The sequence below is a fragment of the Notamacropus eugenii genome, chromosome 3 (assembly GCF_028372415.1).
Source record: "Notamacropus eugenii isolate mMacEug1 chromosome 3, mMacEug1.pri_v2, whole genome shotgun sequence".
In the NCBI taxonomy this organism is placed as follows: Eukaryota; Metazoa; Chordata; class Mammalia; order Diprotodontia; family Macropodidae; genus Notamacropus; species Notamacropus eugenii.
This window is the reverse complement of record NC_092874.1, coordinates 105,729,642-105,756,079: the sequence shown is the minus strand read 5'-3', so window position 1 is coordinate 105,756,079 and position 26,438 is coordinate 105,729,642. Positions and strand designations below refer to the sequence as shown.

The 26,438-nt window shown below is 41.7% G+C and overlaps 1 protein-coding gene across 1 annotated transcript; it reads right to left on the bottom strand.

Moving 5' to 3' along the window:
* Positions 1-3,185: 3,185 nt before the first annotated feature.
* On the bottom strand, positions 3,186-25,875 carry TRPV5 (transient receptor potential cation channel subfamily V member 5). Its single transcript, XM_072652500.1, has 15 exons — positions 25,512-25,875; positions 21,518-21,615; positions 21,225-21,347; positions 20,475-20,606; positions 19,999-20,097; positions 19,395-19,570; positions 18,855-19,001; positions 16,076-16,288; positions 11,602-11,688; positions 9,919-9,995; positions 9,453-9,618; positions 9,148-9,214; positions 8,411-8,679; positions 4,806-4,912; positions 3,186-4,132 (listed from the first exon to the last, which is right to left on the bottom strand). The coding sequence occupies exons 1-15, from the start codon at positions 25,637-25,639 to the stop codon at positions 3,829-3,831; spliced, it is 2,193 nt and encodes a 730-aa protein (XP_072508601.1). The 5' UTR covers positions 25,640-25,875; the 3' UTR covers positions 3,186-3,828.
* Positions 25,876-26,438: the final 563 nt, after the last annotated feature.

The following is a 26,438-nucleotide window of genomic DNA, read 5'->3' as shown; positions in this document are numbered from 1 at the left end:
ATGGTATTATTATCCCTATTTTACAGATGGAATGGGAAAACTGAATCTAATGAGAGATTAAGTGACGTGCCCAGGATCATACAGCTATTAAGTGTTTGAGAGAAGATTTAAACTCAAGTATTCTAGACTCCTAAGTTCAATGTTCTGGACACCATACCACCAAGTAACATTGTTGTTGAGTTTCAATCATGTCTCACTCTCCATGATCTCATTTGGAGTTTCCTTGCCAATGATACTAGAGTGATTTGCTATATCCTTCTCCACCTCATTTTACAGAGGAGGAACTGAGACAAACAGGGTTAAGTGATTTTTCCAGCATCATAAAGCTAAGTAAGAGTCTGAAGCTGGATTTGAATTCAGGTCCTCCTGACTCCAAAGTGAGTGCTCTGTCTACCCAATAACATAACAAAATCATAATCTTGTTCGTTACTACTGAGATTTTCTTCAGTGTCTAGCCCTTTTAGGACCTCATACCAGACTCAACTCTGGATATTCTTCTCTTCCCTTGTCTCAGGAATAATGAGACAAGAAACCTGACCTGTAGTGGCCTTGGGCAGTGGGTTAGGTCAAAGGCTTGATGCAAACTGAGATAATTTTTGACCTTTGCTGGTCCCTCTGAGAAAGGTGGGGGCAGGTAGTAGAGGGAAATGTGTTCTTTGTGGCTCCCCTAGAGGGCACTTTCCTTATATATGATATGTCTGACCATTCCTGAACCAGACTCACCTCCAGCCCTAACCATTGCCCTCAGCCATACGCATATTCAGTGCTCCAAAGCACCGCTGGTTATAGCCTACTCCCTCACTACAATTCTGGGGGAAAGGAGGCAGTATCCTAATGATCTCAGTGGCATGGAGGCAAAGCTTCAGCTGCAGTGCAATCAACTCCATTTCATTTCCAGAGTCATCTATCTCCTTACCAACCACCAAGACATTGCCTTCATACTCCAACTCTTCTTCCAGTTCGAGAACCGTAGTCATATCAAGTCCATCTTGGAAAAGACATGTCAATCCACTCTGCTCAATCTCCACCCATAATCCCTGTGTAACTTTCCAAACCAAAACATTCCTCCCTGGCCACCACTCCCTGGTCTATGTTGTTTCTCCTTATTAGAAAACAAGTTCCAGTAAGATAGACAGCCTTCACCTTGATGTTTGTGTTCCTGGAGATTAGCAAAGTACTTGGTACACTGCTGTTGTTGTCATTTTAGTCTTGCCCAACTCTTTTTGACCCAATCTGGGATTTTCTTGGCAGAAATACTGGAGTGATTTACCATTTCCTTCTCCAGCTCATTTTATAGATGAAGAAACTGAGGCAAACCAGGTTAAGTAACTTCCCCAGGTGTTTGAGGCCAGTTTTGAACTTGTCTCCTCTGTTTGCAACTGGAGAAGAAAATGGCAAACCACTTCAGTATCTCTGCTAAGAAACTCCCCCAAAAGGGGTCACAAAGAGTTGGATAGGACTGAAATGACAGCACATAGTAAGTGCATAATACATGATTTTTCATTCATGTTCATGGTGGAGAGTGGAATGCTTATTCCCAGGTAATACCAATTAGACTTTTAGAGACCGAAGGGATTAAATTCGGCACAAATGTATTAAGCGCTACTTGTGCAGAACATGGAAGTAGGTTTTGGAGAGATGAACAGTTTAATCAATGAGACAAAAAGCCTACCCTCACAGAGTCCAGGATCTAGTAGGAGCAGAGAAAAACCATATCCATAACTGTGTCACATTTAAAAGGCTTAAGTACAAAATAAAAGTGCTATATTTTTATATATTACCATATATAATATATAAAATATATTACATAATATGTATTATATAATATAAGTATGTTACATATTCCCATAATTCTCTCTTGTTGGGAGGTTGTCATAGGAAAGCATGGCATTAAGGTAGCTTCACAGAGCTAAGTTCCTTATGGGTTGGTCGTTATGTGTTGGGGAAGAAATAAACCTTAGAAGAGGAGGAGACAAAGGGAAGGGACAATAATTCAGGTCTTTGGAGCAGTGTGAGTTGGGAATGGAGATAACAAACTACTGGACATGTTGGGAGAGAAGAGAATTTAGAAGGAAGGTAGAGTACGTTGAATGAAGTGATACAAATGAAGACTGGAAAGGCACCTTCTGCATGGCCTTGAAGTCCAGATATAGGAGGCTATACTTTAGGGGCAGGTAATAGAAAACACATGAAAGTTTTAAAGCAAGGAAATGACATTGACTATATGTATTCACAAAGATTAGTCTGAGACTAGTATTTCTTATTAGGGACAGGGGAAGAGGAAGAAGAGAGGTCAGAAAACTATAAACAGTTAGACCAGCCAGAGAATACTGGCCTGGGAGTCAGTCCTACTCAATTTGAACTGAGTTCAAATTTTCCCTCAGACATTGTGACCCAGAATAAGTCAGTCAATGTCTCTCAGTCTCAGTTTCATCCTCCGTTAAATAGGGATAATAGCTCCTACCTCCCAGAGTCGTTGTGAGGATCAAATGGGATAGCTCACATTTTGCAGATCTTAAAGCTGTATATAAATACTACCCGTTATTTCATTTGACTCTTACAACTACACTATTAAGTAGAAATAATAGACATCATCTAAATTGAAAAGTAAGTCTTAAGTTCAGAAATTTGAAGGAACTTGCCCAGTCGAACTTGTGCCTCTTTTTTTTTTTTTATGTAGAGCAAGTGGTAAGCTAGGTTCAGAACTCATTCTCCTAATACTACTCTGTGTTCCATTCTGTGTATGCATATGTAATGACTCTTGGGTGAGCAACTTTGTATATGTGTCTAACTGAATAGATGTCTCTCCATGTCTTAGATTGTGAGCTCCTTAACAAAGGAGGCCCCCACTCCCTGCACCAAAAACTGCCTACCCACATTTCCTTGTATGGCTCTCCCCTCTTTCCATTCTCAGAACTAAATCCCTAGTATGGGTCAAAAGGGAAGTTAGGGGTTATTATTCTAGAAGTCATTACAGGATATTCTCACGATGCTAGTGCCATTTTGCCTTCAGAAGGAAGCAAAATAGAAAGTGAAGATGGAGAGATATAAAGTATATTAATAGTAATGCCACATTACAGGTATAGAAGCTGTCTACCTTCCCAAAAAGGGATAGTCCACAGACAGTATTAGCATAAGATACAAGGGATGAGCTAGCCAGGAGGAAGTGATACAGACCAGATGGAGACATCAGTTACACATTTTATTGTATACACGTAATATGCAAAGATAAAAATACTCATTCACACTTCTGAAATGCTAATGAGTGTAGAAAAGGGACTGTTCCTCCCCATTACAAATATACACCAATTCTGCACAAATTAGAAGCCTTATTAAAGGAGAGAAGGAAATGGTGTATATGTACTTGATGGGGGTAAGGAGAAATGTAAGGAAGAGATGGAGAGCTAAAACTCTGTGCCTGGTTCTGCTCACATTCAGGATGGCATTTCCATCCTCCATCAGAGCCCAAGAGTGGCTAATGGAAGAAAGTCTAGAAGGAACGAGTAACTGTCCAAGACATTGTCAGAATTCTCTTTTTCATGGCTAGCCCCAAATTTTGGTACCAACCCTCTCTTCCCCCAAAATGGCAAACTTGGAGTTAAAGGACATTTGACCCAACCCTTACTCCTTTACCTAGAGTGTAAGGATTTATGGACCTAATGACCAGCATTCTCCATTGTCAGAGAGGGATAAATTACTGAAAGGGTTGGAATGACCTACATTCCACTGGTTACTTGGGAATCAGGATAAGTCTCTTAAGATAAATATCATTGTTCCTCTAGTCCCAAGTGTTCTCTGTTAAAAGGGCAAGAGTCAAGTATTTCTGAGTCATACATGGTAGACTTTCTCCTCTTCATCCCCATCTCTCAAATCTAGACCATGGTTCACATAGCCCAAGGTGTTTCTTCGCAGGACCTCCCAGCCCCAGTGACTGGAGCTGCTTTGAGATGTAGTTCGGGATAAGGAGGGTGTTGGGGCTCCTAATGAGGCCTTCCCCAGGAGTTTACCCTTCCGCTTGGATTGTAGCTTCTCAGATAGATGTTCTTGTTCTGATTCATCTTGGTCAGAGGACTTGAGGGCTTCCACGTATCGGAGCACACGAAGAGGGTTGTGATCCTGGAGGTCTTCGACTCTGCAACGGGAAAGATAGGGTCAAGAAGCAAATGATGGCTGACTGGTGGTGAGGTGAAGGAAAGGAGGAGGTCATAGTATATATGAAGTAAAAACAAATAGGGAGGACAAGAGAATGAGTAGGAGAGAATACTAGGTTTGGGGGGAAACAGTAGCATAAAAGACCATGTAAAAATGGAAGGGAAATGGACTGGAAAGAGGAGTAAAGAAAAGAATTGTGGGGGAATGAGGTAGAAAAGAAGTGGAAAAAAGGGTGGAAAACAGGAGGATTAGGGGATTGAGAGAACTATAGTCTAGATAGCAGAGTAGTTTTGAGTGTCCAGTTTTTGTTAGAGACCTTAAAGTAGAGACCAAAGAGGAACGTTAAAAGAAAGTGAATTGCACACACACCTGCATAGACATGTAAACACACAGATTTTTTACTCATACTCGTATTCACATAGTTCTCATTCATATACTAGCTGTACATTGTCCCTAAATCACTCCCCCTCCTCAGACTTCAGAACTCCAACTTCTCCCCCTAGTGGATCCAGCAGGACATCTCATGAAAGGAAGTGGGATTGTCAGAAGATCAGACTGTTGAGAAAGGGTTAAGGAATAAACATCTCTCAGCACTTACATATGCTCACATACCAATACGTGGATATGAGATTACCCCACACACTCCTGCTCACCGCAAGAACCAGCGATCTCCAAGACCAAACTCTCTCCCGCAGATCCCTGAGCGAGGCCATAGGCATCGTGGTAGCTTCCTCTCCAACATCACTGTGGTGGCCACAACCTTTGTGGAGAAGTCGGGAAGGGAAGAAAATGATCAGAAATAGACTAGATATACTGAGAGAAAAAACAGTAAGTAAAGATGAAATGGGAATAAATAAAATTTCATACTGAAATAGGAGAAACAGAGAAGATGGATTATGCCTATTTTGAAGAGAATTTGGTAATCATTAGACAACAATAAAAGTTCACTAATAACAAATCATACCTTATTAAACCCATTCCATTTTTCATATTGTTTTTAGATAGGCTGAGATGAACTTGTGTAGATAGAATATATCTTAATTTCAGCAAAGAACATAAATTAATTCTTATGGATGAAATAATTAAATGTGAACTAGATAGAAATGCTGTCTATTGGATTAAAGGTTGAACATTCAAATGTTAAATTGACAAAGTATTGATTAATGTCTTCATGTCATTCCATAGGAAGGTTTCTACACATGTCCCTGTCCTAATCAATAGTACCAATGGATTAATTTTTTTTAAAAAAAATCCACAAATATGGGGAAAAAAAGCTGGGAAAGATAACTAATATAAGAGAAAGAAAACCACAACTCAACTGAACATTCATTTTCTCAGCTATCATATGGAGTAGGGCTTGGTCAGGATGATCTCTAGGGTAATAAGGTCATAGATTTAGAATTAGAAAGGACCTCAGAGGTCATCTAGTCAAACCCTGTTATTTTAAATGCCTGTGTCACTGTTTTTCCTTCATTCTCAAAGAGGACAATGACATCGGGAAGATGATGTCATGACTTGCAAATGAACTGGATTTAAGTGAGGCAGAGCTGTGTAAAGTCATCAACCTCACTCTGTCCACCAGATATGGCAATGGGGTGGCACAAGTGGTAGATATCGAATTAAACCTTGATCCTTTAACTCCAAATCCAATATGTTCACGTGTGTGTGTACGCATGTATTTATTTATTTGAGATACCCAGTAGTTTGAAATGGTGAACTGAAAATCATAAGATTAACAAAGATCTGTGTAAAATCCAGTTGCATGACTGCAAGAAGTGTGAGGCCTGGCTAGGCTGTTGTTGTGATAAAGATTTGGTCATTTTTGTAGCTAAAAGTCAACAATGTGATAGAGCATTGAAAAAAAGATGGCAAGGTCTTAGGCAACATTAATAGAAGTAGGAGGATATTAATGGAAGTCATTTATTAATGTAATATAATAGTACATATGATCTCATAGCACTCTATCCTGATCACACCACACCTGAATTATTTTGTTCACCTCTGGATGGAGTTATGTAGGAGGAATACCACCTAGCTGAGGGTAACCTGTATAGTGAGGGTTCTATAAACTATGTCATCAGGGGATGATTAGACAAAGGAGAGATGTTTAGGCTGTTTGTTGTTGTTCAGTCATTTCATTTATGTCTGACTCTTGCTGATCCCACTTGGAGTTTTCTTCATAAAGATACTGGGCTCATTTGCCATTTTCTTCTCCAACTCATTTTACAGATGAGGAAACTGAGGCAAACAGGGTTAAGTGACTTGTTCAGAGTTACACAGCTAGTAGGTGCCCGAGGCCAGATTTGAACTCAGGAGGATACACTTTCCTATCTTCAGGCCTGGCACTCTATCTACTGAGCCACCAACTGCCCCATTTAGTGTGAATACAAGATAGTTTTTCAGTTGTTTACTATGTGGCAGGCATTATATTAAACACCAGAAATACAAATACAAGCAAATCAAGAGAGACAGTAACTACCATCAATACCTTATGTTCTAATAGAAATAAATAAGTAAATAAATACAGCTAGAACTGGGCACCATATTATGGAGAAGAGAAATGGATAAGAAATAATAGTTGTGTTTAAAGATTTGAAGACTGGCTTATCTATGGAAGAGGGGGCAGCCTTGTTTTGGGGTTACTCCAGGGGACGGAAATAAGGCAGGTGAGGTTTGTAAGCTATAGGGAGGAAGATTTTAGCTCCATATAAAGAAACAACTTTCTAATAACTAAATCTGTCTAGCCACAGATTAGAAAGCTCCAGTTTATCAGCAGATATATTTAACCAGAGGCTAGATGACCATAGAAATTATTCCTTCTTTAAGAAGGAAGTTGGATTAGACAATTATTTAGGTTACTTACAACTTTAAGATTTTATAATGAAATAAACATGGACTTAGATACACCATAAAACAGCAATGAGAACTATGCAGACATATATCTCCTCTATACTATTCTATACTTCTAGTAGGAAGACAAATTCAAGGACAGGAAAAGAAAAGACCTACAAAGAACAGTTCCTCCCACCTCTTATCTCTTTCCCCATCTCCATTCCACATCCTGTACTCTTCTCCTTTTTCTTCTTCTTACCCCTTACACAATTTAGGCTTGTTTGCTAAATTTTATCAGTAATATTCCTTTATCGGTATGGAGGTGTCAAATATTTTGCTTGATGTAATAGTGTTCAAAGTATTTGGTCCTACTCTGGCTTTGAGATTCTATAACAATTTAGCAATTTCCTCTTTGATTCTTAAGTTGGGTTTATCTAGAAACTAGTTTAAGGTGCCACAGAGTCCTAAGTAATCAAATTACGTCATGTTGAGATCAAAATAATAGCAAAACTCCCTCTTTTCCAGGTTCCCCACCTGCTAATATACTCTCTCCCAAAATGAGTATCTATTTTATATTTATTCTTTTATTCTCCTTTCTCTTTTCTCTCTCTTCCTCCCTCTATTTCTTCTCTCTCTGTTCTCTCTCTCTCTCTCTCTCTCCTCCTGCCCTCTATTTCTCCTTCTTCTTCTTCCTTCTTTTTCTTCTTTCCTTTCTCCTCTTACTCCTTCTCTTCTTCTTCTTCTCCTCCTCCCCCTCCTTCTTCTTCTCCTCTTTCTTCTTCTTCTTCTTCTTCTTCATCTTCCTCTTCTTCTCTCTCTCTCTCACATATATATGTATACACACATATGCGTCTGTGTATGTGTGCTTATACTTCCATATGTCATTGCCCCCAATAATATGTAAGTTCCTTAATTGTAAAGTGCTTAGCACAGTGCCTGGCACATAGTAAGTACTATACACGTTTGCTCTTATTAAGGGTAGAGACGGTTTGATTTTTCTCCTTGTTTCCTGAGCACCTAGAATAGTATTTCTTAATTGATTTAGAGTTCCACTAACATGATCTGTGTTCTCCTCTCCCCTCCCATAATATGCCCTATTCAGTCAGCATTTATTAAGTGCTCACTGTGCGCCAAGAACTATGCTAAATACTGGGAAAACAAAAAGAGACAAAAATACAGACCCTACCCTCAACAAGTTTAATATTCTAATTGTGGGGCAGGGGTGACAACAGAGTAGAATATGTAAAAAACTGTATGTACAAGACGTAGACAGTGTAAACTGGGGATAATCCCAGGAGTTATCAACTTTTGAATTCTCTCTTTCAGCATATTACCAACATAACTAAGAAATCTCTTCTCACTCTCTTTCACTGTTCTCTATCAATCAAGTCCTTCTTGCTATTATAGATACCCTAGGGAGACTCACCTGGGCTCTCCAGAGCTCATCCCGTTCATGTGCCACCCGCCAGTGAGTATCACCCATCATGGCAATGAAGAGATTGAGCATCAGGAGAACAGCAATGATGGCAAAGGCAAAGTAGACCACACTGTACATGAAGGGCAGATCCACATCATAGTTGGCAGGACCATCAATGATTGTAAGGAAGAGCTCAAAGGTGGTGAATAATGACATGGGATAACTGAAGAATTGGCCCAGCTTGCTTGGATCCTCTGTCTGAAAGATGATATAAAACGCTACTCCACCCAAGGAAAAAGGGTGGGGGAAAGAGTGGTTACCATAATAATCAGAGACTGGGGGTTAGCATGTTCCCTGTCCTTTTCTTCTTCAGATATGGCTAATGTTGAGACGTTTCATGATTCTAATGAGACACCCCACCCCACATTTGATACTAATGACTCTGCTAATATTAGGATTAGCATGGTCCAGTCTTTTGATATGATATAATCTCTAATTAAGAATAATATAATTAAAAAATTCTTTGACACTAGGGTTCACATATTAGGGAACTGACCAAGTGAAAATGACAGTGTTAAATGAATCAATGACTAAATTAATTATGTGCCCAAATCTTTGAGTATCATTCCTTTCTTCTGTTTATCTCATATTTGTATCTGGGCATTTGTGGCCAAGTGTGAGCTTATGGACACCAAAAGATAAGATAGACCAGAAATTACCAGTGGGTGAGGAAAAAGTGACATTACCAGAGGCAAAGCCCAAGATAACCACAGCCATCAGCCAGCAAAATCGTAATAGATCCCCAAAAAACATCTGCAGGAGTCAGAGAAGAGAATGAAGGACTGAGACCATCAGTTAGTTCTCAAATAGTTGCTCCTTCCTCCCCGCAACACAATGAGTCTATCCCTAAAGATCCATACCCTCCATGACAGTCAAATTTATTTAATAACCCTTGTCTCCAAGTCTCTTCAACCTGCTTATTTTGCTTCTTTGAAATAACTTAAGCAAGAAGATGCTGTTCAGCCCAGAAGCTAGAAGAAGGAACACTGACCTTCTGGATCATGATGGTGAAGGGGCCCAGCATCTGGAATCCTCGAGCGAAGTACATAACATTGCACCAACCAAGCACCAGGGCAAAAGACATAGGTACCACCTCCCCAGATGTGCTGGTGAGTCGCATCACCATGGTCATTAGCACCATGCAGGCATAGATGATACTTGAGTAAGAGAAGGGAGCAAAACATAGGACACATGTAAAAGGATTGTGGGTAGGCTGTTTCAGGCCTTGACTGCAATTTGTTTGTGACTTCCACTGTTCAAATATACTCATATGCGCATAATCCACATATACAACACACATCCGTTCAACTTTAGACACCTATATTGCATCAATATAAACACATAGATTCTCTGGAGATAGGGCTCCTGGAATTGGGGATTAGCTAAGATGCAGAGTGCAGCACCATTAATTTGAATGAATTCCAAGGTAGGGAGGGAATGAGAGAGAAGGGACTCACATGATGACATGGAAAGGTCCTCCAAGGATGGTGTGTCCAAAATATTGAGTGAACCCAATTCTGAAGACGTCTGGAATCTGAGAAAAGCAAGAGTATGACAGCGAAAGAAATAGTTGCTTTAAGGTCTCCAAAATTCCAATGGAGAGTAAGGATAGGAGTTCTGCCAATTTTCCCTTCCTCCCTCCCACTTCCTTTAGTTTATCTTCTGAATCAGCTCCAGCGTCCTGGAGGGAGCCCTCATGTCTCTCTGCTTAGATTCAAACTTAGTTTCCCACATTTTGCTGCTCAACTATCAGGGAAAGACTCTGAGAAAGGAAATAGGGACCCTACCTAAAGGCAGAAGAGAGGAAGATGTTGTCTAGGACTGAGGAAGACATAGAAAGAGGATGGAGAACCCTGATTCTCAAGGTTTAAAATAGTGGATGTGAGCCTTAGGAGAATGGTGATGGGGAGTTTTCCTGAGATTCACCTTCCCTTGCAAACTTCTACCTGCACATTCAGTCCTATAACATTCCCTAAGCTACTGTGGGCTCAAATCTGACTCTCCTGACTTTGCCTGGGACTCACCTTCCCTTGGCTCTCCTGACATTAGTGCCATCTCTTGTCCAGATAAAGTGGTTAGGATGGCCTTTTGGTGCTTGTAGACATGTTCCTATGATGATGCCTTAAGTGCCACCTGCCAGCTAGCTTTGGGATTCCTCATTTCAGTATGCAAGGGGGCTAGTCCTATCTACTCACTGGATCCAGATGACTCAGGAGGAGAAAGTGAGACTGGTGACCTTGCACAGCCCTCCCTCACTCAAAACAGTCAAGTGCAAATCATGTCATCATTTCTCTGATGTCATGGTCCTTTTCGAAAACAAAGGATGAACACAACATGTGAGTAGACCGAGGTGTCTAAATGGAGACCCAGATAGCTGGGTAACTCAGATCATCCTCTATCTCAACCTAGCCCTCTCCTTTTCCTTCTTCTTTCCAAGAGAAGGTAAATTTTGATGGCTGGAAGTTGCCCAGTTAACTTGGGGTACATTGGCTAGATTTCTTTCCTTTTTCCTTTCCTTTCCTTTCCTTTCCTTTCCTTTCCTTTCCTTTCCTTTCCTTTCCTTTCCTTTCCTTTCCTTTCCTTTCCTTTCCTTTCCTTTCCTTTCCTCTCCTCTCCTCTCCTCTCCTCTCCTCTCCTCTCCTCTCCTCTCCTCTCCTCTCCTCTCCTCTCTTCTCCTGTCCTCTCCCCCTCCCCTCCCCTCCCCTTTTCTTTCTTTCTTTCTTTCTTTCTTTCTTTCTTTCTTTCTTTCTTTCTTTCTTTCTTTCTTTCTTTCTTTTTTTCTTTCTTTCTTTCTTCTCTTCCTTCCTTCCTTCCTTCCTTCCTTCCTTCCTTCCTTCCTTCCTTCCTTCCTTCCTTCCTTTCTTTCTTTCTTTCTCCCCTAAAACCTTAGACCCAGGGCACTCTGAAGTCCATGGATTGAACAACAATGGGTCCCTGCCTAACCTCCACTCAATGCCCTCCCTTAATATACAGGACTGCTTTGTCTTCATTCTCCACCTGTTCTTGTGTGAGGGGAAAATGCCAATCATTAATCAGAAATTAGGATAGAGCACAAGAGAGACCTAAAGGGCACACAGGACCCATTCTGAGAGACCAGAATATCTTCATGCTTTAAACTAAGGGGTTAAGCCATCCCCTACCTCTGAGAGTAAAATGGCTACAGCCCCAATGACAGACACCAGCTCCCCAGCCAGCCGAACATGATCCTCATAGGTCACGTAGGATTCCTACAGGGGAAATCAGAGTCAAAAGTTGAATGCAAAGCGGAATTTGATCTCTGTCTTTGACGAGGAATCATGTCAAACTAACCCAGGACCTCTGCCAACCACCCTTAATTGTTTGTGCCCATTTGGTTATCTCTCTGTTATATCCCATATCTCTGTTTATATCCCATATTTTACGTAAGCAAGTGTTTAAAGATAATGACTGAGCAAGTGCTAATCAAGTTTCTCATTAAAAAAAATTGTTTTTGAAATTCAACTGACTTTGAGTATACGTGATCACGTCAGGAGCAGAGACCATTCTAATCACACGTCAACTATGAATAACTATGGAGACTAGTCATATACAAATAAAACTTCTTAGGGCTTGAATAGAAGGTGAGGATCTCAGTTTTCTCTCTGAGTCCCAAGTGAGAATACATGCTAATCCTGGGTGGAAACCTACGGAAAAAGACACACGTCATACAGCGAGTCATACTCTGACTCCTAATATAGTGAAGGGACTTAGCAGAGGCCAGGCCAGGGAAAGGAGCAGAAGAGCTTTAGGACCTGGGATTGGGAGTGCATTTGGTAGTGGTAGTATGTTGGTGGTGGTGGATCATTTAGCAGAAGATAAAATGATTATTAAATGAGGGAAAAGAACTGTCCTTAGGCCTCTCTAAATAACCCTGGAAGGGTTAGTCATTCATAACTTAGGATGATAATTAAATCAGTATGGTTTCTTTATAAAGAGACTTGGAATTTTAAATGGGGTCACAGAACACTTTGTCATTTTGATAAGAAATAACCTTGCCTTCTTTCCTCCTGCCAAAGACCAGATGATTGGATGACTACTTGTCAGTAAGGCTGCAGAAAGCATTTATTCATGTTTTGGGTTGAGGTTTCAGTAGATGACATCAGAGGTCCCTCCCAACCCTGACATTCTAGGATTCTATGAAAAACTTGGAGGCCCTGGAGATGTAGGCTGATGGTTTCTTCCTAAATGAAGTAAACACAATAGGACTGAAAAGATATTACAGACTTATCAAATAACCAGGAACCATGAAAAAGATGGGATTGACTTAAGTGGCTAGATAGGAATATCTAGAATCAGCAAAAGAGCCTCAGAAACTACCTAGAACTTGATGCAGCATCAACTCTGTGTTTTCAGTGGTATATGTTATGTACATTATCTCTCCTCGGCCTAGTAGAGGAGTATTTCCCTAGTACTTAAAGCAACTAACTTGAGAATGTATCACTGTCATGTTGACTTGTTTGCTAAGGAGAGGGTGTGGAGAGGATGTATGAAATAAAGGAAGGACTGTTTTCCTGAAATCATAGTTATAGAAAAGCACCCCACAGCCTTTCAGAGTAAGTCTCTTCATTGTCTTTCCTTGACTCTGCCTGACTTTCAGGCTTTCACTTATCCCTGAGAGGAAAGAGGAAGAGATGGAGGCTGAATAAGAAAGTAGTTAGGGGAGGGGCATGGAAGGGATAGAGAAAGAGAAAAAAATGAATTTAGAGTTCTAATTACTCCATTCTTAGAAGAGAAGGAAAAAGAGTGGACTCATGCAGATAGCTCCACATGTTTTTGTCAAGGAAATATGTCTAATAGTCAGCCCTGCTTCCCAAAGACCAAAAAATAGAAAAAAGGAAGGAAGGAAGGAAGGAAGGAAGGAAGGAAGGAAGGAAGGAAGGAAGAAAGAAAGAAAGAAAGAAAGAAAGAAAGAAAGAAAGAAAGAAAGAAAGAAAGAAAGAAAGAAAGAAAGAAAGAAAGAAAGAGAAATGAGATCTACTGAAAGATTGTCTCAGGAATCAAGTCTTCATTCAGACCTGTCTATACACCAAAACAGAATATATTCTGTCCCAAAACCTAAAGATATGGAAAGAGGGAAGACACAAAGCACAAGGACATAAACTCTCTGCATGCCTTCATTCTCCTCGTTCCTATATCACCCCAGCAACTTCATCTCCCAATCCCCTCTCCTTAACTATCTCTTCCTCTAGTCTCTACTTGGGGAGTTGTCGTGTGGCTACAGAAAAGAACGGAGGCCTCCTCTCAGCCTCTGCCCCCTTATATAATAAACCATTTGCTCTCAAACCAGGCTTCCTAAAAGTAACCAAAGCTACTTGAGTGCAGATCTGAGGATAAATAAGAAAGAATAGCAACTATATCTAGTTATCTAGATGTACGATTATAGAGACACAGAGCAGATAGTGAGTTCATCTTGAATAGCTGAAGACAAGTCTTCCTATGATTTTCCTATCAAGTTGTACCTAACTATTTTTGACTCATGGTCCTTCTTTCAGTACTTAAGGTATCTACGAAGAATCCATGTTTTCTTCCTAGAAGGAATCTTTCTTGTTTAACCAGTGATATAACCATTTAGCATACACTCAAGCACCAGCATAAGATATAATGCATGTGCTGGTTGGGGAGGGGCATACCATTTGTATCCATACAAACATATTACAAGTAACCTCAATGTAGCTAACACTTCCATTTCCTTCTGCTCTTTCTGTCTCTCTCTGTTTCTGTATCTCTCTGTCTCTGTCTCTCTCTGTGTATGTGTGTATGTATCTGTCTGTCTCTCTGTCTGTCTCTCTATTTCTCTCCCCCATCCCACCCCATTCTTTTTTTCTTGGAGATTCCTATGTAGGGAGAGCATAAAATTACAGAACCATAGAATCTTAGAGTTGCAAGAGGCTTTAAAGGTCATTGTATCCAAACTTCCAGCCACAAGGGTCCTCCACAATGTCCATGACAGGTCGTCTGACAGGTGAAAAGTTATTGCCATTGAACTCATATTGACAGTATACATGGGAATGCAAGAAGGATAATAGGGTATGGTTGTGTTGGCTAGACACATCAGAAGTGTACTCAAGCATGTTTGAGCAGAATCTCTCTCCCTTAAAACAACAGAGTTCCCTTCTGACATCATAAGGACTCATCCTGGTTAAAGTGTATGTGAACATGTACTTGGGGCAGCTAGGTGGTGCAGTGGATGGAGCACTTGGGCTTGGGATAAAGAGCACTTTATCTTCCTAAGTTCAAATCTGGTCTCAAGCATTTACTAACTGTGTGACTCTGGGGAAGTCAATTTCCTCATCTGTAAAATGAGCTGGAAAAGGAAATGGCAAACCACTACAGTGTCTTTGTCAAGAAAACTTCAAATGGAGTCACAAAGAATTGGACATGACTAAAACAACCCAACAACCAGAACACACAAGTGTAATAATACAATTTGCCTAGCAATTTGAAGCTCTAAATACTTTCATATCTATTATTTCTTGGGATCTTTCCAAAAGTTCCATACTATTCCCATCTCAAAGATGAGAAAAACAAGTTTTAGAGAAGTTAAGTGATTTGTTCCAGGTCCCATGGCTAGACAATAATTGGACTCAGACCTAAGTATTGTGGCCTCAAAACCGTCATCACACGTTCTATAGAAGAGAACAGAGGAAGGGAACAAGCTTTTTATTAATTGCCTCTTATGTGCCAGCCATCATCTAAGGTCTTTACACTTATTATCTCATTTGATCCTCTCAACCACCCTGGGAGGTAGATGCTATTATGACAGCACCCCATGTTACAGGTAAACAAATTGAAGCAAACAGCCATTAAATGACCAGGGCCACAGGGTCACCCAGCCAACAAAGTCTGAGACTGCATTTGAACTTAAATGTGACTGTTTCCAGGTCTAGTGCTCTACCCACTTAAAAACTGTGTCTACATGTTTTTTTCTCTGTAAAATGATGTGTGAGATGGACCAGAAGTTCCTTCTACTTCCACAATTACCTATAATTATGTCTCAAAAGCTGTACTTCTCGATTGTAAAGAGGGTGAGGATTTGAGTGTAAAAACTGAGAAATATAAGAGTGATACATTTGGACCCATCAGATACATCCTCAAAATTTCTTTCTTTCAGGAAGTTTTCTCCATTAAACTCATTAGGCTGGTTTCTTTCTATTTAACTAAGATCATACTTTAAGAGCCTCCCTTCTTTCTAAGAATTACAAATCCCATCTGATCTTATCCAGTCCTAGTCCTCCATTTTTTCTCTGACCTGTTCCATTAACTATCCCCTTTCTCTAGAACCATCATTATCATCACCTCTAAATTCTCTTTCACTTTTGGAGTCAGCCACTGTTAGAATATTTTTGTCATTTCCTGGGGCTCAATTACCTACCACACCTAGACCTTTCCCCAACTCATATCTACTGACTTGGGTGGTCTGGACTGTTTCTTATAAAGGGTGACTTGGTAGCACAGGACACCTAGAGACCAATGGGGAGGCAGACAAAGGAGAGAAAGGAATATTGGAACTAACATTTTAGGGGACTCCATTTTTTTTATCTTCAGCACCCTGACCCCCTTTCCTCATCTTTCCATCCCTCTCCGAGAGGCAGGCACCTGAAGACATTTTTCCTGGAAGAGATTCATGTCTCGTGAGCTAGTAAGGTTGCTGTTCCGAGGTTTGAGAGGACGGTAGATACAGCACATGGTGAAGCAAATCATGTAGAGAACATAGATGGCAGCCAGCGCGTAGAAGTAGGGTCTCCCAAACCTGTTCCACTTGAGGCTCACTAGTTCCTTCACAGGGGTCTGGTCCAGGATCTGGCGGACCTGGTGAGAAGGAGGAGGTGGGTCCTCAGGGAACATGTGGTCACTGACTCAACTCACATCACCTCTATGGGATTGTCCTGCAGAGTCCTGGGAGAAGGATACTAACAACACACCATTATGAAGAAGGCTCATTTCCGCCTATCCCTACTCAAAATTTCTTTCTTCCAGGAAGCTCTCCATCCAACTCTTTCTTCTCCTTTATTTCATTTCCTTCATACATAAATACATACTTAGTTTACACCATATTCATTTACACTCATGGATGTATTGCTTTGCAAACATTCTTAGGTCAATTCAATTGAAAAACAGCACCATGGTACAAAAGATAATAATAACAGCAACATATATATGTGTGTGTGTGTGTGTGTGTGTGTGTGTGTGTGTGTGTATGGCAATTTAAGGTTTCTAAAGTGCTTTACATGTTTATTTCATTGGGTTCTCACAACAACCCTATTTTACAGGTGAGGAAACTAAGTGTTAAATGACTAAGCCAAGGTCTCTTAACTACTAAGTATCTGAAGGAGGATCTGAACTCAGGTCTCCCTGACTCAAGGTCTAGCACCCTATCCACTACACCATCTGGTAGATAGAGAACAGTATTTGACTCATAGGATACAGAATCAAAGATGAGAAAGTGTCACCACAGTCAGTACATGCAAGGGATGTGGGGAGGGTGGCATAAGCAGAGGGGAGACTACACACAAATAACCATGTCGTCAGTATACACCATGTTCCCAACATCTTCGTATCCATCATCCACTGAACTTCCTGATGCTTTCCCTTCACCCTTACTCACTTCAGTGTCCATGGTGATGATTTCTCTATCACCTGGGCTTGTTTTTTCCTTTCCTCAGTTCTCATGGTCTTCATCGTCATTCTATTCCTATCTATTATATCTAGAATCACCATCATACTTTGGACCTTTTCACTCACATTTAAGAGAACTGGAACTCCTGAGATTTCTTCTTGCATAGTAACCTCCTCTCCTTCTAATTTTCACATTCCTGCATCCTTTCAGAGGTTATCTCAACACTGGTCTCTTGCCCCAAGCCTTACTGCCTCTACTTCTCCTATTTTCCTATTCTCTCACTGTTTTCTCAGTTGAACTTGGACCACATTCTTTCAAAACTATTCTAACCATCACCTTAGAAGCTCTTCTCTTCTTTGAACTTTTATCATTCTTGCCCCAATTCTGGGTAAATTGCAAGACCCATTTTTTTCTACTTCCCACCCACAGAGAATAATTGTTATAGATGTTACAAGTTTGTGAAGCTCACCTCAAATTTACTTTACTTGACTTCAACTAGGTCTCAATAGAAATCTAGAACAGTTTGACAACATTTCTCTCTCTCTCTCTCTCTCTCTCTCTCTCTGTATGTATGTATGTATGTGTGTGTGTATGTGTGTGTGTATAGTTGCTTCACTATTAAGGTTTCCATATCATTTAACATCAAACATTTTTCACTCTCCTTCAATGTCCAATGTACTTTCATTCTACTCATCAAGATAGTTATCTTTCTACTTAACTGAGGATACCCTTTAAGGCTTCCCTTCCTTTCTAAGAAGCATAAATCCCATCTGATTTTATCCAATTCTGGCCCTCCAATTTTCTCTCTGACCTTGTTCTATCAATTATCTCCTCTCTCTAGGACCTTCAGTTCCATCATTTTCAGTTCCTTCTTTACTTTTGCTTATATTAGAATCATTCATAATTAGGGTTTCTCTGTCCTAGTATGTTATTGACAATGTCATCCATTCATTCCCTCAAACTCCTTTTTCACCTTCTCTTTCTTTGCTCTTGTAAAAGAGTATTTTTGTAGCCAAATGTTACAAAAGTGTTCTCTCCTCTCATTCACTCTTCATATCTTTGCAATTTGACTTCTCACCTCACCACTCAGTTGAAGTTACTCATTCAGCGACAATTGTCAATTGTCCCTGACAAACAAGGGAAGGGAAGGGAAGGGAATTGTCAATGGACCTACTTAATTGACAAATTCCATCTCCTATTTTGCAGTTCTGTCTCCTCTCCTCCATGAAGTACCTGATGCCATTAGCCAGTTCTTCTCCCTGCCCCATGTACTTTTCTCCCATGATTTCTTCAATGCACCATTATTTCCTCTTAATTTTTGACAGATTTATATCTAGTTCCTTCAGAGGCTCTTATTTCTCCTTCTTCATTTTCAATGCGGGTGTTTCGTCCTTTGCTACTGTCTCCCTTAGTACTTAATAGTATCATTTACTCTCCCAGGGTCAACTATCATCTCTCTTTGGTAGATTCCCAAATCTTCCAAATGTCCTCATTGTTGAATTCCAGATTTATACTTCCAGTTGCCTATTTAACATCTTCCCCTGGATGTCCCAAATTAAGTATCTCCCAAGTTGAACTGATCCTTTTTTCCTCTCCACCACCCCCAAAACCCACTCTCCTTCTGCCTTTCCTATCTCTGTTAAGAGTATCACCAGTCACCTATGTTCTAACTTTTCAGTGGTCTTTGTTTCTTCTTTCTCCCTCAATCCCTATAGCCTATCCTTCATGAATTACTGACCCAGACATTTGAACCCTTACCTGACGCTTCTTGGTGGAGACAACAAGCTCCAGGAAGGACAATTCTTCTCCCCAGGAATCAATGTCCGTGAGGTCATACAGCGTGGAGGTCAATGGGCCATATGTCCATTGGATATATTTGCGCTTTTGCATCAGATGCTTAAACATCTTATAAGGGGAGGTATAGCATGAAGGTTAGATTTGGAGAAAGAGCTGAAGGGACAGTACATTGAGAGCCATTTGGAGGAGAGGTCATTTGGAGGACAGTAGTTGCCCCCACCTTTGACATCTGGGAGTAGAAGGACCCTTTCTCACACAGAAATCTTGGATTCCTTTCCTTTCTCCCTCCAGAGATTCTCTCTAGATCTCTGAAAGAGGAGAGGAGAGGAAGGGATAGGAATACAGCAGTCTGCCTGTGATAGACCCCTAGCATGTGTCCCTCAGAGTACTAAGATTTAGGGGTTTGAAGTAAAAGGCTAGGAATAAGTTATTTTTGGAGACAGAAGTTTGGGGAGAAGGGTCATTTGGGAGGGCCAGTATTTAGGGGCTAGTATTCCTCACCACAGTGTTGCCTTCTACACCAGCTAACTTGAAGGGGGTGAGGCCCTGGTGGTTGCAGATGAGCTCAAGTGGCTGCAGGTGACTCCCATGACTATCATAGGATAGCAATACATTGTACATCTGGCAGGAAAAGTTTTTGCTGGGTTGCAGGATTAAGATGTGTAGCACTGTGTTTCCTGGTGGGGAAGATAACGGGGTATTCAAAAAATCACTGAACCTTCCATTGCTGTGTAAGACAAGTAGATTCAGATTCAGGATTGTTAGGACACCTACATCATCAGTCCAACTTTTTCACCATCCATAGGGCCCTGGGAAAGTCACTTAACTTTTGTCATCCTTCATTTTATGATATGTAGAACCAGAGAGCTGGCCTAAGCTTTCCCTAAGTGTCCTTTATAGCAAGATATCCCTAAAGTTTTTACCCATCTCATGCCAAACTCTATTTATTAAGTACCTACAATGTGCCAGACACTGTATTAAGTTCTATCAAGTGGGCTCCAGGGTTCTCTATAAATACTTTTTTCTAGCTTTTGCCTAAGTTTCCTTCATTCTAGGCTTCCCTGTCTCCCCATCCCAGCCTTCATCTTCTACCTACACCTCTTACCCAAGTAATCCTGGGCCCTGATGTCAGCTCCAAACTCAATGAGTAGTCGGAGGATCTCCTCATTGCCCATGCAAGCAGCAAAGGACAAAGGATGCTCCCCTAGGGTGGAGGGGAAGAAAGATGATAGAGTGTTAGCATCACAGGAGATATGGGAAAGGGTGGGAATAGAGGTATCTCACCATTTTGGGACAGTTTGATCCTCCTCCCTGTATTTCTGTTTGTGGCTCTGTGTATGGCTGCTAGTGGGGGAATGGATTAAATGGAAATCAGAGGTATAGTATGGAAGGAAAGAATGAGAGGGCAGAGGTCACATTCAGTATGACAGAAAGGTAGTCTTCAGTCATTCAGCATAGATTGTAGAGAAATTGACGTTCCAGAGAAAGGGGTTATGAACGTGTTCTCCCCTTCTCCAATATGTATTCTATATTTCCATCCAACTTCCTTGATATCCCCCTTTTACAAACTATGGTTCTTACCAAAGTAGAAGAGTTTATTTTGACGAAAGACCCTTCCAGTGGCGCGGGCAGAAACATTGGCACCACAGGCCAGCAGGGATCTCACCAAGTTCGCATTCTGGTTCACAACAGCCATATGAAGTGCTGTCTGTCCTGAGCAACAAAAAGACTTCAGGAATGAAAAAGACTGTCCCATGGAGTCCTCTCAGATATGGAGCCTGTCCCCCTCCCAGCAGATACTTCCATAAATGGCCATTTGCACTCTGAGACACTTTCAAACACAAATGGGACACTGTTAGTCATGAAGACAATCTGCCCCTAGGGTCACTCTGGAACCCTTTAAAAGATCTACTGTCTTATTCTGAAGAAGGACATCCTTTCTGATCTATGAGATCTCTTCATCTGATATTACAAAGAGAACTGGCTTTTGAAGAGTCCCAAGAAGATACAGTCATGGCTTCTCCCAGTCCCTTGACTCTTCCAACATGCAGACACAATGGCTGGAGGAAATAAATGATAATTTGGAGTTGGGAATGAGAGAGGTGAGAGGCAGACAGTGAAATTCCAACAATCCTGAGGCTGCTTCCAAGCCTCAGGACAGTTTTGTGCTCCTCTATTTCACCACTCCTAACAATTCCAGTCATCAGAGGTCTTTTTCAAGAACAAGTCTAAAAACTTAGCCAACACCATGCCTTATAAATCTCCCATTCTCTCCCCATAGCTTTCTAGCCCCTCCCCATAGTTATCTTTTGCTCTGCCACTCCTTCTTACCTGCGTACAGCTCAGAGGTCATTGGTTCATTCACCAGTTCAGGAGCAACCTCCATCAGGAACTTGGCTGCCTCCAGGTTGTCATAGAAGGCAGCAATATGTAGTGCTGTCTCCCCAAGGGCCCCTGGGGTTAGGTGGGGGGAGAGACAGGAAGGTCAAACATACCAAGGAAGGGTCCTGTGCTGTCAGAGACAACGTCTAGGTGGGACCACTAGGAGCACACAAGGGTCATGCAGCTTAAGGTAAAAAACTGTTTTCTCCTGCCCCCTTTTCCATCCTAGGTCTAGCCCCCACCTCTTTGATGAATATCACAGGGATCATCCAGAAGCAGTTTCTTGAGGGTGCAGAGGTCATTCTCCTTGGCTGCCTTAAGGAGTGGGGACTCTAAGATCCTGAGGAGAGAGAGATGGAAAAAGGGAAGGAGGGCACGAAAGAGATAGACAGGGAAATTGAACAATCATGGAAAAGAGAATCAGAGAGACGGAGACAGAAAGATAGATGAAGGGACAGACAGACAGAGAGACAAGGAGAGAGCAAAAGAGAGGGGAAAAGAGACAGAGAAAGAGATAGAGAAACAGAGATAGATGAAGAGAGAGATTCAAACTCTTTCCATACACTTGCATGCACATACACACATACATGCCCACGAATATCCACAGCCTGGTTCTGTGAGAGGTTATACAGTCAGTTTAAGTGAGAGTTTTGGTTTTGGTTTTTTTTCTTTAGGTTTTGTCTTTTTTAAAAAATAATTATTTATTACTGAGTTAACTAAATTAATAGGACCTCATGCTCTGGCATAGACCTCTAGCGTAGACCTCTGAAGTATACACAGGCTCCAAACTAGGCCTGAATTTGAGACAAGCAAGCAGCCTGAGGTGCTTTTTCTTTAAGAATGAGGTTGCAACTTGTATTGAGACCGAGACATTCAAAATAGGAAAGTAAAAGAAAAGGAGATTTGGTGTCTGAGAAATGTTGAAACAGTACTTTCAGAAAAGAAGTGGTGGGTGGCTGTGGGAGGCGGGGGGAGAGTTTTGTTCCCAGCCCTCAAAGGAAAATTTCAATCGATGTTGGTTAATTATTCTTATTATAGGAAGTGGATGCTGAGGGTGGGGAGGAATTGAGGGCTAGGGAGTAAAGGTCTCTATATTAGGTTCACAATTTAGGCCAGAGAAGCCTTTGTCTATACTGCAGTGTGTTTTGCAAGATTAAGCAGAACTCTGTGCTGTCAGCAGAGCAACCATAATCACTAGGCCCAGAGGGACTGAAGACAGCCCAAAGGCTCCAGAAGTAAAGCTCCAGCTTGGGCCAGATAACCTTTGAGGTGTCTCCTAAATCTGAGCATGTCCAAGTCTAAAAGACTAGTCAAGTTAGGAAGACTTAGTAGGGAACTTTCTGTCAGACATCTCCTTTATGTTGGGTCCTTATAAACCTGATAAGGCCAGTTTTGGGTGGAGTCAGAGACCAGAATCTTTACCAAGAAAACCCCCAAAGGGGTCACAAAGAGTTGAATGACAACACCAGAATGCTTGAATTCAAATCCTGTCTTGAATTCTATTATCCTGGTGACAGACAAGTAACTTAACCTCACTAGGTCTCTGTTTTCTTATCTGTGAAATGAGTAGTTCGACTTGGTCCCTTTCTGAGACCCCTTTCCACCTTTGAAACTATGAACTTATGACTCTGGAATCTGCCACCTACAGTACTTGATTGTGACAGGTAAATGACCAATGAGGACCCAGACTTGATGACCATGTGCAGTGAGCATACCCAAGTATTCTGTAAATCAATCATTGGGCCAATTCCCTTTACAATGGTAACTTGGAAAGTCACTTTACCTTAGTTTCCTCATCTGCAAATCCATTAATTAATCAGTCATTTATTTAGCACCTACTAAAACTACTGTTTTGAGGCACTGGGCTAGAGATAGGGGCAGTTATGTGGTAAAGTAGATAGAATGTTGAGCCTGGAGTCAGGAAGACTCATCTTTCTGAGTTAAAATCTGACATCAGACATTTACTAGCTGTATGATCCTAGGCAAGTCACTTAACCCTGTTTGCCTCAGTTTTCTTATTTACGAAATGATCTGGAGAAAGAAATGGCAAACCACTCCAATATCTTTGCCAAGAAAACCCCAAATGATGACACAATGTGTTGGACATGACTGAGAAATGACCGAAGAACAACCGAAAAACGACAGTGGCTGGAAAAACAGACAAACTCCAAGTGGATCCTGCTTTGTAGGACCTTCACCTTCTAATGGGAGAGAGAGTATACAGATAAGCATAAATGAATAATTCTTGCACTGTACTGCTAACCACTATGGAAAGGAAGGTACTTTGTAAACTGTAAAGCACTGTATAAATGAATTGTAATTATTATTCTTATTTATTATTAAATCAGAAGCAGTGTTGCCTAGTGGGCGGTGAGGCAGTCTTAGATGTATTCCACCTCTACCACATCCTATTAGTGTGACCTTGAATAAATCACTTATCCTCACAGGATTTCCCAGGTTACTCTCTAAGAATATGAACTACATTCCAAGCAGTTGTCCCTGGGAAGTTTTCTGTACTAATGAAATCATAGGTCTGGTCTTTAGAGGAAAAAAATAGTTCTGAATGAGTAACTAACTATTCACCCAGCTTTGTTATTCCTGGGCTCCAGCCTCTCTCTCATTCCTTCAAGAATTTTATAGCTTGAGAGCAGGAATCCTCTCCTCCTCCTTCTTCCCTCCTCTCACTCCTTTCCTAAACTCTAGAATCTGGCTCTGGGCTTTTGAGAGTGAGAGGAAGGGTGGTGGTGGTGGTGGTAGGAGAGGTAGAGAGTGTTACTGGTTGTATTTGCGGTTGTGGTTAGAAGTGAGCTCCTTTCTCCCAGTGAAGATGTCTGTATTTCTTAATCTTTGTTTGTTTTTCTCCCAGCCTGGATCTGAGACAAACAAGGCAAAGTCACAGCTTGCCCTACCAGACGAGGTGAGACAGTGGTGGGCTATGGACACAAATACTGGCTCTGGCAGCAGGAGGGGCACTTGGATGACCAGACAGCATGAGGTGGCTGCTGCCTGCTGACTTCCAGGGGGAAAGGGCATTTCAAAGTCAATAGTTCAGAACTCAGGACTTGCCTCAGAGAGACTCCCTTTCATCTCTCAGTTATCTGGAAAGTGAGAGGAGATATCCAGAAGAGAGGATCATGGGACTTTGCTTCCACGAAAAACAAAAAAGACAAAACTCACCCCACACCTTCCCCCATTCCTAACTTTGTGCTTCAGCAATTCTGGCTCTTCGTTCCGTATCCAATAGCCTAGCTCAAAAAAAAGAAGCTTTTTGGTCCTGAGGAACAATTCTGTTAGTGGCTACTCCCTAACTTGGATGTTCAGTTTCTACCCTCGAGTTAGAGAGCACAATGAGGTCTGAACAGGCAAAAAGACAACACCACCTTCCTAAAAGCTCTTCCTTTCATTCTCAGAATTCAGAGTCTGATGAAGATCCAATCCCCAGGAACCTCCCAGATGACAGATTTGCTCAAATCCCAGTATCACAAGGCAGATCTAACCTTCTAGGGGCCAATGCCCCTTTAGAAACAAAACATTCAGATAACAAAAACCTAGCTTAAAACTATCCTGAGATCTCAAGTCAAAGGCTCTTTATTGATCTTTTGTATTATAGATTAACATTATGTGACTAGAAAATCTGTACTAGTCCTGACTCAATAGAAGACAGACTGAGATGCTAGGGTCAACTTTGGACCTTGAAACAATGTGTTCTCTTCCTTTCACACACACACACACACACACACACACACACACACACACACACACATACACACTCCCATCACACATTCACTTAATCACACACGTACACGTGGCCTCCTTCCCCATCCAAACTTGTATTCCCCATTCTTCTACATGACATTCCCCTTCTCCTTTCCCTCTTTTCCCCACCCTGGCCCACTTATACTCCCCTCAGTCCTAACATCAAAGAAAGGACTCAGGATGGGGTATTGCTCACTGCCCTGCCCTGTCCTGGAACTCGAAGTCCAAGGCCTCCCCTAAGACACCCCCTAAAACCTGAGCAAACACCACTCATCTGTCTCAAGAGGCAGAGGATATCTTGTCCCAGCCCCCATCTGACTCCAGAGGCTGGAGGAGGTGACTGATCAGCCAGAACCAGAGGGATGGGAGGTCAGGGCAGTAGCAGTGATTTAGCAGAGAACCAATTTCTCAGCTGAGACACTAGTAGGGATATTGGGGTTGACAGGAGGCTCAGTTGTGCTATCCCAGGGTAGAACTTACCTCTTTTGCTGAAGCATATTGGCCTCATCGAGGCTCTGGGTCCATATCTGTTCTCTAAGCATCCAGGTTCTGAGAAGCTCCCTAAGGTGAGTCCAAGCTCCCCTCATCTTGAATGGAGGACCCCCCATATTTCTTCTGCTCAGAATCAAAAGCTTGAGGGAATGTTTTAGGGAAAATGGACCAGGAAGCCCTGGGGGGTGCCAAGGGAGGGGTCAGGGACCTCTCATCAGTGTTCCTGTATAGGATGAGTTCAGGGTGAGGAGACTGCAGCTGTACAGCAGGGGAGAGGAAGGAGGAGCCGGAGCTCTTTATAGAGCTGAGCCCCCAGTGCCCATAACCCAGCCCTACACCTGAGGCAATTGCACAGGGAGAGGGAGGGGATCAAGTGTACTGACTGTGGGACCTAGGCTAGGAGAGAGAGAATGGGGGAGGGGGATAGTAACAATGGAGAGGGACAGACCTAGGCTAGGACTGAGTGGCAGGCATTGGGAAAGATAGACAATCTTAAGAAAAAGGAGCAGTGGACCATCAGCAGAATTTAATCCAGTTCCCTCTCACCTCACATCATCTTTGCTCCCACCTCATCCCCTTTGCCCCTGCCTCCTACTGCCAGCTTGGCTCCACTCCTCTCAAATGCTTTTCCTCTCTTAATCCTACTCCTTTTCTCTTGAGTCAGAATTCAACTCTGGTTTTGTAACTCACCTGCAATTTGAGACAAGTTATTTCAACAGTCTTTGCTTGAGTTTCCTGGAAAATGAGAGGGTCAGACTAGATAATCATTAAAATCTTTTCTAAGGTCTAAGTCTCCGATCCTATGCTTTTTTCTTTCCTGTCTCAACTCTAGTCCTTGGAAAGCAAGACCTGGGCTAGAGTGTGCTTTCACATGCCTAGAATCAAAGAGAGACAGCACCTACTCCTTTCCCTGCC